Source organism: Lathyrus oleraceus, chromosome 7, assembly GCF_024323335.1.
Source record: "Lathyrus oleraceus cultivar Zhongwan6 chromosome 7, CAAS_Psat_ZW6_1.0, whole genome shotgun sequence".
NCBI classification, from domain to species: domain Eukaryota; kingdom Viridiplantae; phylum Streptophyta; class Magnoliopsida; order Fabales; family Fabaceae; genus Lathyrus; species Lathyrus oleraceus.
Window position 1 is genome coordinate 83,694,526 of NC_066585.1, and position 15,275 is coordinate 83,709,800.

Sequence of the window (15,275 nt, forward strand, 5' to 3'; positions counted from 1 at the left end):
ATTAGCATGTGTTTTGGACCTAAACATGTTTAAAGAAGTCTCTAGAAGTTAATTGGCCCTTAAAACACATCATTTGACTGAGTTTTGATGGGTTTCAAATCACACTTTTCTCACATTCAAATCAAATTTGTTTTGCACGAATTTTGCATCATTTCACACATATTTGGATCCAATCACATTCCCTATAAATAGAGGAAGCTAATGCATTCATTTCTAAACTTTTGAGAGCCAAGAAATCCCTACTGCAACTTGAAATTTTTCCAGAAAATTCAACTATCGTGTTTTTCGTTTCAGCTTGTTTCAATCCAATTTCTTGATTCCATTAGCATCTTCGACATCCTCTGAAACTTTTGCAACAATTCCCAAGCCCTGAGACCTTCTAAAGTGCTCTAACCAGATCAAGCTTCATCAACTTCTGATCACCATCTAGACAAGATAGCTTTGAGCATCATTTGAACTCAAACAAGTTACCATAATGTAGTCTTTCACTCTCTGATGCTTTCCCCTAACTTATTTGGTGTTGATTGATCGTTTTCATCATTTTATTTTGTTTCTGAAACTTCTCTGAAATTCCCTTTCCTCAATTTATATAAATGAATTTGGATCATGAGGTTGAACTTGGGATGAGAATATGATCACAATGGTAGTGGTCTCGTGTTCTGAGTTTACCAAACGATGAAGCTCTGATGAGAGTTCACTGGAGAAGACGACCAGAGTTTTTTCTAGGCTGTCTGAGTTTGGCCAGACACGTTAGAGGAACAACGTGTTCTAATTGGTTGGATTTGAATTTGATTTTGTGTATTACTTGCAGCGTGTTCCATCGTGCATCCTAACATGTGGAGTGTTGGATTTGCCACGTTAATTAATTAGGCGTGATCCAACGCTCCGTATTTTTTCTGATTTTAATTATTTTTATTTTATTATTTTTAATTGCTTTTTCTTATAAAATTCATAGTAATTTCATTTTTCATCCAAAAAATCCCAAAATAATCTCTAAAATTCTCTTTTATTTTTTTTCATCTGATGTTTAATTTTTTCACATTTTATTTCATTGATTTTCTATTTTTCATGAATTTTCTCTTTTCTCCTTTATTTTAATTGGTTTAAAAATACTTTTCTGCATTTTAAAATTTTGGAAAATTTATTACATGCTTCTTATTTTATTTTCAACCTTCCCTAATTTTACTAGCCATTTATTTGGTGTTTTGAAGGACTTTATGGATTTTTCATTTTATTTCTATTTTAAAATTCATTTAAAAAATACCTATGGTGTATTTTATTTCATTTAATTATATTTTACATTTAGGTGACCTTTGTGAACTTTTGTTGGCCTTGGATCATGATGGTTTGGACTTCAAGTCTCATCAAACTCGATGGATCTTGGGTGTTGATGGGGTGAAAACCCTAATCCACCAAATGGATGATTGATTTTAATGATGACTTGATCAAAATTTTGATCCAATTTGGGTGTGACTTCTCTCGTCTCCTTCTTCTTCATGTCCTTCTTTTCCCTTTGATCAATTTGATGGTTTGTGTCCATCTTGTTCATGATGTGTGGATTGGTACTTAATGAACTTTCATCATTTCAAATCTACCTTCTAAGTGATCATGGATCATTTAAGGTACTTTAGATTGACGCATAAGTTTTTCTTAAGTGTCATGAAGTGTGGATTGAAGTAATGGACCATCCTTCTAGCTTTTGTGCTTGATCATCCAATTTTTTATGTGTGGCATGAATTTAGGAAGATGATTTACATATCATTTCTCTAACATGTATTAACACTAACATTACTATTGACTGACCTCAGATAGTTGTGACATCTACATAAGTTTAATTACGATTGCTTAACATAGAGCTAAATTTATCCCAAAAGAAAAGACATTTTTATAAGTGAGATTGTAAGTCTCCCACTCCTCATGATATTGTGTAAAAATATTGCTCCCTTTTCATTTGTGAGAGCTAGTGACATACTTGTTGGTTTTATCCAAGTTGGAACCCTTCTCATAAATGATGCATAGGTTCATATTTTCATTCTTGTGGGTGAATAGTTGAGATTTCTCCAAAAAATGACCAAAACTTCTATCATTTTTGCTTTCTAACCCCATTTACTAACATTTTTACTTATATTAACTTTTATTTCCAAGTCATTTACTTCATGCTCTTTTACTTTATGTCATTTACTTTATATTTTATGTTTAACATTTCATATCATATTGTTTGTGATTATATCATTTGTTCAATGTCCATTTGGACTTTACTTTCATATCTTTGTAAAGAAAACACTAATAAGAAAAAAAACTAAAAAAGAAACTTGGTTATCCTGATTCATGGACTTGTGGTTACTATCCTTGACATCATTGTGGAGTTATGGACTTAGAATTAGGATCTTGACATTTGCTTTGAGACTTGTGATTTGAGACCTTGGAATCCATCTGGTACCTTTGAATTTGGACTTCCTTTGGAGACTGGGTTGAGCTACTTTGGTTTCATCTGATACATGAATTATTATTTACTTATTCTGGCTTGCTTAAGGCTTAATCCAAATGACAGAATTCTTGCTTGACTTATGTCATAAAACTTGATATTACTTGGTTATATCTTTCCTCTATAGCTTTTACTTTATGCTCTAGGATAGTATCTTATTCTCCTCCCTTTCTTTAATTTTCAAAATCTTCTCGCTTTTTCAAAAACTTCTTGTTTTCTAACTTGAACCACTTTCTCAACAAACCTTGACTCTTGTCAAGAAATTTTCAAAACTTTTTTTTTAAAATAAATGTAAATTCATCTTAAGCATATTGATACCAAGTTCAAAAGACTTAAAAAATGCATAATTCACCCAAATCATTTTGTGCCCTTTGTGCATTTTTCCTTTTAAAACTTTTCTCAGAGTTTAGACATAAGTCATTTCCATAGTTGAGATATAATTCTCCTATCTCCATAGTATTGATGACAATTCGTTTCCATATAAGAGAGTTAGTGACATACTTGCTGATCCTTAGCCAAGTTGGAGCCCTTCTCATGATGATGCAAAATTCTCATATTTGTGGATGACTAGTTGAGTATTCTTCTTAAAATGACCAAATGTCTTTTTCCTTAAAATGAATCGAAATAAACATCTTTGTTATTTTTACCACGAACTACGAAGTTTTGATCATCCATTACACTTTGTTGGTACGTGGACACGAGACTTCAAAAGGTCTTGGCAAACACAAAAATCATAAAAAATATTTCTTTTCCCATCTCTCCAATCTTTTGCAAACAATACTTATTTTTAAACCAAAATGCACATTTTCAAAGAGGTTCCCATGGAGTATCATGGATGTTTAGAGTGATAATACATTCTCTTTGCATAACTAACCATCGGACCCTAGTTCTCTTTTTATTAGTTTTTGTCTTAAAACTTCTTCGGGTTTCGTTCATACTTTTTTCTTTTTCCTTTGGAAACAATAAAAGTACGGTGACGACTCTTGCTTTGTGAGTTAAGTTAATCAATAGCTTAATCTCAAAATGTTCACCGCTACAGGGTATAAGATAGAATTTCCTCTAACATGCATGAAATATGATTGCTTTGCGATTTCTGAATTTATGTATAGTTTAAGTAACTTTATCATGTGTATAAGAAAACATCATTAACTTTGTTATAAATATGATTTATTTTATAAAAAGATTTTTTATTAATATTAATGAATGAGATTTATTGAAATTATTTATTGAATTTAATACACTTTCATATTTTAATAAATCTTTATAAAAGATAAATTAAATCAATATGACACTTGAATTGTGAACTATTATTAACTAGATCAATTGTCTCAAAAGGTTTATGGAAATTAAAAAAATATTTGAATTTCTACCATATTTTATTTTAGATTTAAAACATTTTGAGTTATAAATATCAACAATTTATTTACATTAATACATAAATATAAATAAATATTGTCTCCAAAGATTTAACTCTATATCAGAGGTTTACACACATCTAGTTGAGCTACCCCATCCATTTGTCATATCATTTAATTCTAACTTATAATAAGTTATTTATTACATGGGTAAATATAAACTACTAAAGGTAATCAACTCTCTTTTTAGCAAGAGTGACACTTGCAAAATCGGTGTTAGAAACATTGCCTACTTACACCATGATGAATACGGTTGTGCCAAAAATTTCTCTCAAATAGTTGCAAAGATGTCAAAGGGAATTTATATGGGGTGATAGTGAGGACACCATAAACCTTCATACAGTTAGATGGAGTGAACTCTCAAAAGCAAAGAATCAAGGAGGATTGGGAATGAGGAATTTTATAGTAATGAATAAGGCTTGCTTAGCTAATTTTGGTTGGCAATAAGAATATGGGGGAGAAATCTTTGGTGCAAAGTTATGAGGAGAAAATATATAACTCAGAGGCAAAGGAGCAAAGATATTAATGCCAAACCAAACGATTATAGTCTTAGGAAATAATTGATTAGTATTTGACCTATGCTTGTTGAGATGTCTTTTTGGGAAGTGAGAAAAGGTAATAACATTAGAGCTTGGGATGATGCGTGGGTGAAACCTGGCTTGAAACTCCATGAGGTGACGCTTCATCAGAATGGTGTCGGAGATATAAAAAATAGTGTAGCAGACTTAGTCACTGAAGAATGGAGCTAGAATTGAGGCTTGCTAAAGAACAACTTCAACCACAATGTGTTAGACAAAATCAAAGTTATCCCACCACCAAACATGAGTGGTGTGGAAGAGAATACCTATATTATGGGGGGGGGGGGGGGGGGGGGGTGAGTAAATGAAGCTTTCTCAATCTCTAGTGTTTTTTATAAAATCAATAATACTCACATGGATGATAAGGAAAACCTTTGGAAAGCTATATGAAATCTGCAGGTGCCTGAGAGAATTAAAAGCTTCATCTAGATGATAAACCAAAATGGCCTCAAAACTAACAGGTATTCAAACCAGTTAAAATTTAGAGACAATTTATGTGATGAATATGTCGAGCAGGTGGAAACAATAATCCATGCTTTGAGAGATTGTAAAATAGCCAAGCAAGTCTGGCTATAACTAGTAAGCAATGCTAACAAGCAAGTTTTCTTTAATGTTGAGTTGGATGATTGGTTGGAGATAAACATGAGGTATAATCAAAGTATTGATAAGGCTGATTGGTAGGAAATTCGGGCCACTGCATGTCACATCATATGGTACTACCAACTTATGTCACGCCACATAATTTGGTTCATTCAATTCAAGAAAATGTTAAGATGTATAACAAAAACATTAGCATGCAAAATAAAGTCTGAAGAAATCATATTGTTGATATTCAAGTCAAATAGAGGCCTCCTGAAGTGGACTGGATTTGCTTGAACTCTGATGGGGGATGTGCAAGGAAGGAAAGAGGCGGTTTGTGGGGGAGTGTTTCGAGACAATGAGAGCAACTCGTTACGAGGATTCTTCAAGAATATAGGCAAGTGTAGCAGGCACATAGCTGAACTTTAGGTCGTTTTGGTAGGACAGAAAATGGCTAGGGACAAAGGTTACGATTAACTTATTGTGCAAGTTGATAACAAATTTGCGGTTGAAGATATTCACAAGAATCATGTTTAAATCTGGTTAGAAGAATTCGACAAGTAGGAATAAACATTTCAGATTTGTGTATAAAGCACATATACAGGGAAGCCAATCGTTGTGCAGATACTATAGCAAAACAAGGGAGCATGATAACAAACAACTACATTGTGTATGATGAATGTCCAAGTTGATTGTATAATGTTTTGGTATTAATTTAAATTGTTTTTTGTTAGGAGACAAACTTGTATGTAACTCTTCTGTTTGGGCCTAAACCCTCCACATTAAAAAAATTAGTAATGTATCCTTAAGTTATATATATATATATATATGACCATCATAATAATATTAAATAATTAAACGATTGAATTGATTTAATTTGATTTTACAAAACCTAAATTAATATATTAAATTTGATATTTGATATCAAGGTATATATAAGAAGTTATAAAATTTAAAATCATAACTTTTTTGTTCTATCTTTAGGCTTAGGCTCTCTTTCGTTCAAAAATAGATATTTCTTATCACACCTTATTTAGTGGAATAACATGAAAATATAAAAATGTATCAAAATTCAAATATGCATCTCCGGACGTATCTCATACGTATATTACTCATTTGTTTTTCAGTCACACCTCAATTTTATGACTAAATTTAATTCGAAAATACATTTTCGTAGTGTGTTCAGAAAAATATTTTCGAAACCGCAAGGATATGCTTTGGAACAAAATTGTTGTATTTGCATGGTTAAGGGTTCTCCTATTGAAGCTTCTGGTCATAGTTTTTGTAGGATGTGTTCAAAGGAGCTTATGCTTAGTAAGGGAAATTGTCCATTTTGTAATCACATTATAGATATTCTTGATAGTTTTTAATTTTGTTTATATATTCAAGTTTTTGTTCTATTTTATTATTTGTCACATAAATTTTGGGGTCATTTCAATTGGTTTTCTAATCTTTATATGAGATGTTTCCCTCTTAATCTAAATTTATTATAATTAAAATATACTATATCAACATTTTCAAAATCAGAAATAACAAACAAGAAAAAAAAAGGTGAATCTAAGGGCTTGTTTGATTCAATTTCAACTTTTTGTTTTTAAAAACTGTTTTATAAATTAGTTTTAAGAATTGTTTTTAGGATGAAAACAAAATAAAAATTTATTTGGAAGCTTTATTTTGTAAAACTAGTTTTGAGATAATAAAAGAAAAAACTTGTTTGGTTGATTTGTTTTTAAAAACTAATAAGTATTGTTTGATTTTTACTTTTAGAAATAGTGTGATTATAAATAAATAATAAAATATTATATATATTAAAGAGTTGTTAAAAAAAGTATAAAATTATTTCAGTAATTAATTAAACTAATTTATTTTTTTAATTTAAAATTTTAAACAATTATTTTGCAATTGAGAAAATGGATGATACTTTGATAATGTAAATTAATTTTACACTTTCGATCAATAACGATTATATCCCACTAAATCATATTATTTATTTTTTAAAATTATTTATATGATATAGCAAGATGATATATTTTTATTGAGTGATCGTGTAATTTTTTTTTACTAAATCAGTACATCTCCATTAATCTCTTTATAATTTATTTTAATTTATTGTAAAATATTATTTGCAAATTAATTTTATTCCAATCATATCATTTTCTTAAAAGAGATAAAATTTACAAATTATTATCTTACAAATTTATAAATTTTCATTTGTTTTCTATAAGTTAAATATTTTTGAATGTAATTTCACGGAATGTTCATGTAAAAATATAAACAATCACATAATGAATACATAAAAGAATGATAATTAAATTTTATTAAAAAATAAAAAGTAGATAAATATATAATGTACATGTTATAAACATGAAAATATCCGATCAATTAAAATGTGTTCTCTTGTGCAAACGTAATATTTTTTATTTGTTGAGTTTTTCCGATGCAAATAATTATCTTACGTATATGAGTATAACAAAAACATATTTTCTATTGCAAATTTATATTTAACAAATCAACGTAATTACTATTAATAATAAAAATTTATAAATTTTTCATGTGTTTTCAGTTTTTTTGTTTTAAAAATTCAAAAGTAAAACAACTTTTACTAGTTTTGATTTTTTAGTTTTTAAAACTAAAAAATAAAAACAGTTTTCAAAACCATTTTTTTAAAAACTATTTATCAAATGAGTTTTTAGTTTTTCAATTTTCAAAAATTAAAAAACTGTTTTTAAAAAGGAATCAAACAGGTCCTAAGTGTTTTGTGACCTATTAGTTTATAAATGAGTTATATGTGCATGAGATATGCATTCAAAAATGTATTTTGGAATTCTAAAAATAATTTTAATTTTCACAAGATGTTATAATAAATCATATTATTAAAAGAAATATAATTTTTTTTGTCTTTTTGGGACCCCTGTTTTGTTTAAAAACAAAAACACTTAAAATTATTTTTCTAAAATTACTTTTTTCTAGAGAGGTTCTAAAATAAGTCACATAGTGTGGGTGTAGGGAATATGTCCATTAAATACTAAAAGCAAATCTCAATATTATCGCAACAACATTAAGAAATGATTTACAATAATTAAAACTCTTATCAAAACTTAGTAACCATCGACCTTTCATCTAAAAAAATAAGAAAAAAAGTGAACCAAACCTAATTGAAGAATACATCCAAAATACAAATTCATGTAATTTGGTTGAAGAAGACAAAGCACCAACATATATTAAGAAAAGGAATAAAAACATTTTATTACTGTTTTTATGTAACGAAAATCCAGAACCAATGGGCGGGAATAACGCACACTTCATTTGAAAAACATAGAAACAAACAACCACGGTCTCTCTCAACGTTAATTATCACCACCAAATCTCTGCAAAGTAAAAACAAATACATTAATATTATTATTAACATCGCACTTTTTCGTTGTCTTTTTTAGTTTTTTCCGCACATGGTCCTACGCATGCTATCCTCATCTCTCTCTCTTCTTTTTCTCACACACATATTATTATTTTTATTTTATTATTATTATTATTATTATTATTATTATTATTATTATTATTATTATTATTATTATTATTATTTATTATGAATTATGAATTATAAATTATGAATGTTCCGATGCTGTTTCTTTGAACTCTCTGAAAAATTCCTCTGACATAACATTCTCCGATCTTCGTTTTCGTTCTCTGCAATGCATTTTTCATACACCGGAAAGTAAGGTACTAGTACTATTTTATCATATTCTCACTCCTGTCACTTTCAATTGAAATTGAACTTGAACTAGGTTACTCTCTCTCTCTATGATTTCACTTAATTTTTTTTTTTTTGGAAATTATTTACTAAAATTGTTAGTATTGATGTGGTTATGGTAGGTGTTAAGTTGTTACAATTTTGTGTGTAAAGTAAAAGCAATTGAAGATTTCAATTTTTATTGTTATTTTTAATTTTGCTTTTGACGTAGGATGATATTAATAACAATAAAGAGTGAGGGTGATCTTTATTCAAAGGACTATCCTTATTTGGGAAGCTTCACTACTTGTGTAAAATGGAGGTAGATAGATATGAAAATCAATTCAATTGAATTGGATTCTAAGCAAAGTTCATAACTAACACCACCTTCTGATTATTTTATTTTATATTTGATTCATTCCTGTTTTTCCCTTGTTTTGTTGTTGTTCTTCTTCTTTTTTTTGTTTTCATTTTGATGATTGAGATTTGGTACTTGATTTGATTGTAGTGTTGGTTTTCTTTGATTGAGTAGTTATGAGTTTCTGTCTTGATTTGATGATTTTGTAGGTGAAATCATTTTGAGTGGTGGTGGTTTTCGGTTGTGTTGCTGATGGACCGGAGGAGTTGGTTGTGGCGGAGGAAGTCGTCGGAGAAAAGTCCAGGCGAAACGGAGAGTTCAGGATCAGTATCGTCTCTCTCAGAAAGATTTTCTGATGATCAGGTGATATATCAGTAATTTAATTTACGCTGTTTTCCTCATTTTTGATTGCTATGTTAGATTGTTTGTAAACATCTAGGAATCACGAAAACAATAGTCATTGCTCGGTGTACACGTTTTTCACCGTCGTGTTCCTTTTTTAAGTATTCAGGGTTTTGTTATAATGTATTTTCCACGTTTATGTGATGAGTCTGTGTTTTTTTTCCGTGTTGTAACTGTGAAGGTGTATCCAAGCCAAGCTACTCTATCACCGGAGGTCACATCGAAGGTTGCACCAAATGAAGAAGTTAGTACACCGAAGAAATATAAAGAAGGAGTTATTGACATGAAGACTCTTACAAACGAATTAGCCGCAGCTCTGCTAGATATTAGTGCCAAAGAAGACTTGGTAAAGCAGCATTCTAAAGTCGCTGAAGAAGCGGTTGAAGGTATTTACTGTTTGGACCAGATGCTTAAATCTCAGATTCTTCATGTTTTAGGGAAGTTTAACTCAAATTATTTGAAAATATATATGTGATTTTCGTTTTATTTAGGCTGGGAGAAGGCTGAAAATGAAGTGTCGTCTTTAAAACAACAACTTGATGCTGCGAGGCATAAGAACTCGGGTCTGGAAGACCGAGTTAGTCACCTTGATGGAGCACTCAAAGAATGTATGAGGCAGCTTCGCCAAGCTAGAGAAGTGCAAGAGGAAAAGATCCATGAAACTGTTGCGAATAACTCTCATGACTTGGACTCTAGAAGATTCGAACTCGAGAGGAAAGTTGCTGAACTTGAGGCTCAACTTCAAACATCAAAAACAGATGCTGCTGCATCTATTCGTTCCGATCTTCACAGGAGACTCGAGGCTATGGAGAAGGAGAATTTGAGTCTTCAGCTTGAGCTACAATCTCGACTTGAGGAACTAGAATTCAGGATTGCAGAGAGAGATTTGAGTGCCCAAGCTGCCGAAACAGCTAGTAAGCAGCATTTGGAGAGCATCAAGAAGGTTGCTAAGCTTGAAGCCGAGTGCCGTAGACTGAGAGCCATGACTCGTAAAACATTTAACGTGAATGACAGCAGGTCTTGGACTGCGTCTTCCGTTTATATCGAGTCTTTCACAGATAGTGTGTCAGATGGCGGAGAGATGAATGAATATGAACCGAGCTGTTCTGACTCGTGTTCATCTGCTTTGATTAATGAGCTTGATCAATTCAAGAATAAAAAGACTACCGGAAAAAATCATATCGCGACTTCAACTGGGATAAATCTCATGGATGATTTCCTTGAGATGGAAAGGCTTGCTGCGTTGCCTGATACAGAAAGCGGAAGCCATTATGCTAAGGAAGGACTAGGATCAGATCAATCTATTGTTGGTCAGGGTACAATAGAAGCCGAAGTGGAAGCTATGACACAAAAGAATGCCGAGTTGGAAAAGAAGCTGGAGAAAATGGAGGCAGATAAACTCGAGGTAGAGATGAGTTTAGCCGAGTGCCAAATGCAGCTCGAGACATCAGAGAGTCGGATAAGGGCGGCAGAGTTAAAGGTAGAAGAGCTTCAAACTCAGTTAGCTCTAGCGAACAAGTCTAATCAAGAAGCATATGAAGAACTCAAAGAAACCAAGACCAAGAAGGAGATAGTTGAGTCAAAACTCAAACTTGCTCAAACCGAGGTAAAAGAACTGATTTCAAAAGTCCATTCGTTGGAGGAAGAGATTCAGAACGAGCGAGCTTTGTCTGCTGAGAATTCGATCAAGAGCAGGAAGTTGGAAGACGAGCTTTCAAAAATGAAGCACGAAGCTCAAGTTCATCAAGACGCCAAGAATTTGCACAAGGAAAATGTTAATCGCAATTTGAAGTCAAAACAGGTAAATTCGCCAATTACATTCACTACGTTGATTAATCATATTGCGTTATTCAATTTATATTTTTCCATATAAAAGACATATCATCTTTTATTTTCAGGATAAAGAACTTGCATTGGCCACTAGTAAGTTTCTTGAGTGTCAAAAAACCATTGCATCTCTCGGAAAGCAGTTAAACTCGCTTGCAACCTTGGAGGATTTTCTACTCGATTCAGACAACAAACCTATGGAGTTAACTTCTGAAGTTATTATTACACAAGTTCCTCAAAATGGAGTTGAACAATTGAAACTAAATCACAGTGATTTGAGTTTGTCTAAAAGAGATTCATTAAACTCATCTATTACTACTAATGAGAAAAGCCGTAATGGTTTCGGTAAGTTGATACCAAGAAGCAAAAGTGTGAGCAAGATTCGTTGAAAATTTGTGTGAAAAGAAGGTGGAGAAAAGATGATAAGGCTGAGTTGTAAATTTTGGTTTTGTTCATTCTTATCAGCTTTGGATTTAAAGTGTATGAATTGAATCCAAAGTTATGTATCTTCATAAATAGCAATGTTTGAACTTTGAGGAATATTGAAATGGTTACAAAACAAAAGTATACATAAAAAGTCCAAATTCTAAAACGTGGTATCTACCGTTTGGTAGTGGCTCTCTTGGTGTATACTTTCAATAATTTAACAACTAGTAGTAGGTAGGTATCAATTATCATCCCTAGATTCGAGGGGAAATTATTTGTACTCATCATACAAAGATGTTTTGAACTAAAAAGCAGAAAAACATAATTGACCTTAGTCTTGTTCGGTTTGGAACATGTTAATGGTGGAAGAAAAAAAATGAAAAATAAAAGTTTTGGGGTGAGAGAGGCTCGAACTCTCGACCTCAGGATAACTCTTAGCTATGAGACCTACGCGCTAGCCAACTGCGCCACCACCCCATTGATGATAAATTTTAAACCTTATGTAATCTATTTAATTATTTGAAGCAATAGGAAGAAAAAAAGAGGTTTGTGTGTGTTTGAATTGAAGCCTTGTGTTAGTTGTTATGGCCCCAGTCCAGCCACAGCATCTAAAAAGTCCCACAAGTCTCCATGTGTGCGTGATTCTTGGAGCAACATGTGTAACGTGGCCAATATGTGTTCATAAGTAACTTGCACAATTGCTAATGATGTCACATAATTTGGGTTCTTTATAAACTAGTATGATATTTGTGCATTCGAATGGGAAATATATTTATTTTTAAAATCTAATAAAAATGAAAAAAAATGAAAGATAAAATTGTATAATTAAAAGAATTTATTATTTCAAAAGGGAATAAATTGATGTCTATAACTTTTTTTTATATAAAGAGATTTGAATCAATTATATATTAAAGTTGTTTTATTTTATAACAATTTTTTATGCCAAAATTGAGGGTATTTTTGTAACTTTATCCAATTTATTTATTATATTTTTTATTTTGGTATCAAAATTGAATAAGTATATACTTTCATTTATTTGCTTATTTTAGGATATTTTGTAACTTCCTTACTTATTTATTTATTTATTATTTTGGTATCAAAATTGAATAATTAATTAATAAAAATAACTTCAACGATTTTGTAGATTGACTTTTTCCTTTTCATTTATATATAATATTTGTTTTTTATTTTGGTACCAAAATTGGATAAATAATAAATAAAATAACTTTCACGCTTTTTTAGATTTATTTTTTAATAAATTAACGATTTTTTAGATTTACTTTTTCCTTTTCATTTATTTATTAGATTTGTTTTTGTTATTTTGGTACAAAAATTGGATAATTAATAAATTATTATTATTTTTTATTTTGGTATATTGAATAATTAATAAATTAAAATAACTTCACGATTTTTTAGATTTCTTTTTTCTTTTTCATTTATTTATATACTTTTTTATTTTGGTACCAAAATTGAATGATTAATAAATTAAAATAACTTCCATGATTTTTTAGATTTTATTTCCTATTTTCTACCGACCATCTCTACCATTAATTTTTTTTCTATTAATAATTAATTAATAAAAATCAATTTAATTAATTAATTAATTTAAATTAAAAAATCTCTATAACAATTAGTCATTAATAGAAAGTTATAATTTATCCACCTTTTCTGTTGTTGAATTATATTTTTGGTATTAGGAATCAACATGCTATAGAAAAAGGATTTTTACATGAATCATCCTAATGTCATGGATGAAGAATTTCAGCATGAGATTAAGTTGGTTAATATTTTTGAATTTTACTATTTTATCAATTTATTATATTATTAAGTTTTTCTTCTTCTATTATTTGTTTATATTCTTTTTATTAGGAATCATAATGCGAATTTTTTACTCAAATACCCCTGATTTTAAAAAAAAATCTCAAAATAACCCTGATTTCAAAAAAAATCTCAATCTATCCCACTTTTTAGAGGAGGCGCCAAACCAATTGGCGCCTACTCTTAAACTTATAGAGAATGCGCCAATTGGATTGGTTAGTGCTCCTTGTGTTGTCAATCCAATTGGCGCCTATGTGTTAAGTTTTAAGGGAGGCGCCAATTAGGTTGACACCTGTGTGTGTTTTGTAATTTTTTTAAAAAAATATTCTACATGATAGACAAAGTTAAAATCGGACCAATTTATATTAATATTAATACCCGTTTACACAAAAAAGACTAACGTTGATGACGGGGATCACCTAACCGGCCTCTGATCCCACATCCCCTAGCTACCCGAACTCGTGGCCCTAACCCATGTTAATGATTCACCCAAGGTGTTTGGGTATCTGAGGGCCCAGGAACATCACCACCAACTGCAGGAAATTGTCTCAGATAGTCAGACAAATCAGTGTAGTCTTGTGTATGCATCAAAGGGGTACCGCCATAACTGAGTTCATGACCCATGTCAGAGTAGTTGGGTTGTGTTTGAGTTGTGGGAGGGCGACCAGGACGATTGAAGGGAGACATTGGTGTGAATGATGCGTCGAGGAAAGGTTGAAATGATTGTTGTGGTGTTTGGTAGACATATGATTGTTGAAGGTTTTAGTTTTGAGATGTTTGGGCTTCTTGGTTATGGTAGGAGGAGGGACGGCTGGTGTTAAATGATCGTTGAGTGTTTTGACTAAGGCGACTATGGTAGGGTGATGTGTTGGGTGCATAACAATATTGGGTCTCTTGATGATGATCTAGTTGGTGGTGGTGGTACGGGGTATGCTCTTGGTATTGTGGTTGGGTGTATGACATGTCAGGGTTGTATGTTTGTGTGTTTGTGGATCGGAAAGTTTGATGGATAAGGGGTTATGAGTAGCCGATCTGACAATGTTATCAGGAGTGTTGTTGGGGGTTAGATGTTGAGCCTTCTGGTGTGTAAGTTTCCTAGCGTGAGTCGTATAGGTACATATCCTCGGCGATGAACTCAAACATCCAACCGATCTGTACCAAGTCATATAATTACGACTTGGTTTTTCTTCAGTTAGCATCACAACGTTAGTTAAGACATGGTCATGGCGGTGCTTCCATTTGCGACACTCAGATCTAGCAAAACTTTTCCATGGGTTAAAGTTCCATTGGTCGTTAACTTTGTGTAGATGTCATTCTCCTGGGTTTGCTGGGGGATCTGGGATGTGTTGAAGCATACCGAACTGCAATTTAACATGATCATTATTGTGAATCTCCACAGTGGTGAATCTTATGATCGGCGTGCATGCAATCCAAACGCCCGCGTCTTTTTCGTTGATTTCATGGTCATGATCCAAATTTAGATATGGACGCCAAATGAACTGAAATGTGAACATATGTTAGATTATAAATTTGGTATAAGAAATTACCAAATTATTACGAAATAATTAGGTTAATGCCATACATCTGTCGATCGAAGGTGATCCAAGAGATTATGACACTGGATAATACAGTGTCTAGGACATCTGTTATAACTCACACC

General features: G+C 31.5%; 1 protein-coding gene and 1 non-coding gene across 4 annotated transcripts; one reads left to right on the forward strand and one right to left on the reverse strand.

Annotated features, from left to right (window-relative positions):
* Positions 1 to 8,564: 8,564 nt before the first annotated feature.
* Positions 8,565 to 11,963, forward strand: LOC127101386 (filament-like plant protein). 3 transcript variants are annotated; one of them, XM_051038775.1, is made up of 6 exons: positions 8,635 to 8,774; positions 9,017 to 9,106; positions 9,352 to 9,505; positions 9,726 to 9,930; positions 10,036 to 11,345; positions 11,443 to 11,963. In XM_051038775.1, exons 3-6 carry the CDS (start codon positions 9,395 to 9,397, stop codon positions 11,758 to 11,760), a joined length of 1,944 nt encoding a protein of 647 aa, XP_050894732.1. In that variant the 5' UTR covers positions 8,635 to 8,774; positions 9,017 to 9,106; positions 9,352 to 9,394; the 3' UTR covers positions 11,761 to 11,963. The 3 variants fall into 3 exon arrangements, with proteins under 3 accessions (XP_050894731.1, XP_050894732.1, XP_050894733.1); XM_051038774.1 differs by lacking the exon at positions 9,017 to 9,106 and having other exon boundaries at positions 8,565 to 8,774; XM_051038776.1 differs by lacking the exons at positions 8,635 to 8,774; positions 9,017 to 9,106 and having other exon boundaries at positions 9,126 to 9,505.
* A 227-nt stretch (positions 11,964 to 12,190) lies between these two features.
* TRNAM-CAU (transfer RNA methionine (anticodon CAU)) lies at positions 12,191 to 12,274 on the reverse strand. The gene is given in 2 exon segments: positions 12,191 to 12,226; positions 12,237 to 12,274. It is a non-coding gene; the product is annotated as a tRNA-Met (tRNA).
* Positions 12,275 to 15,275: the final 3,001 nt, after the last annotated feature.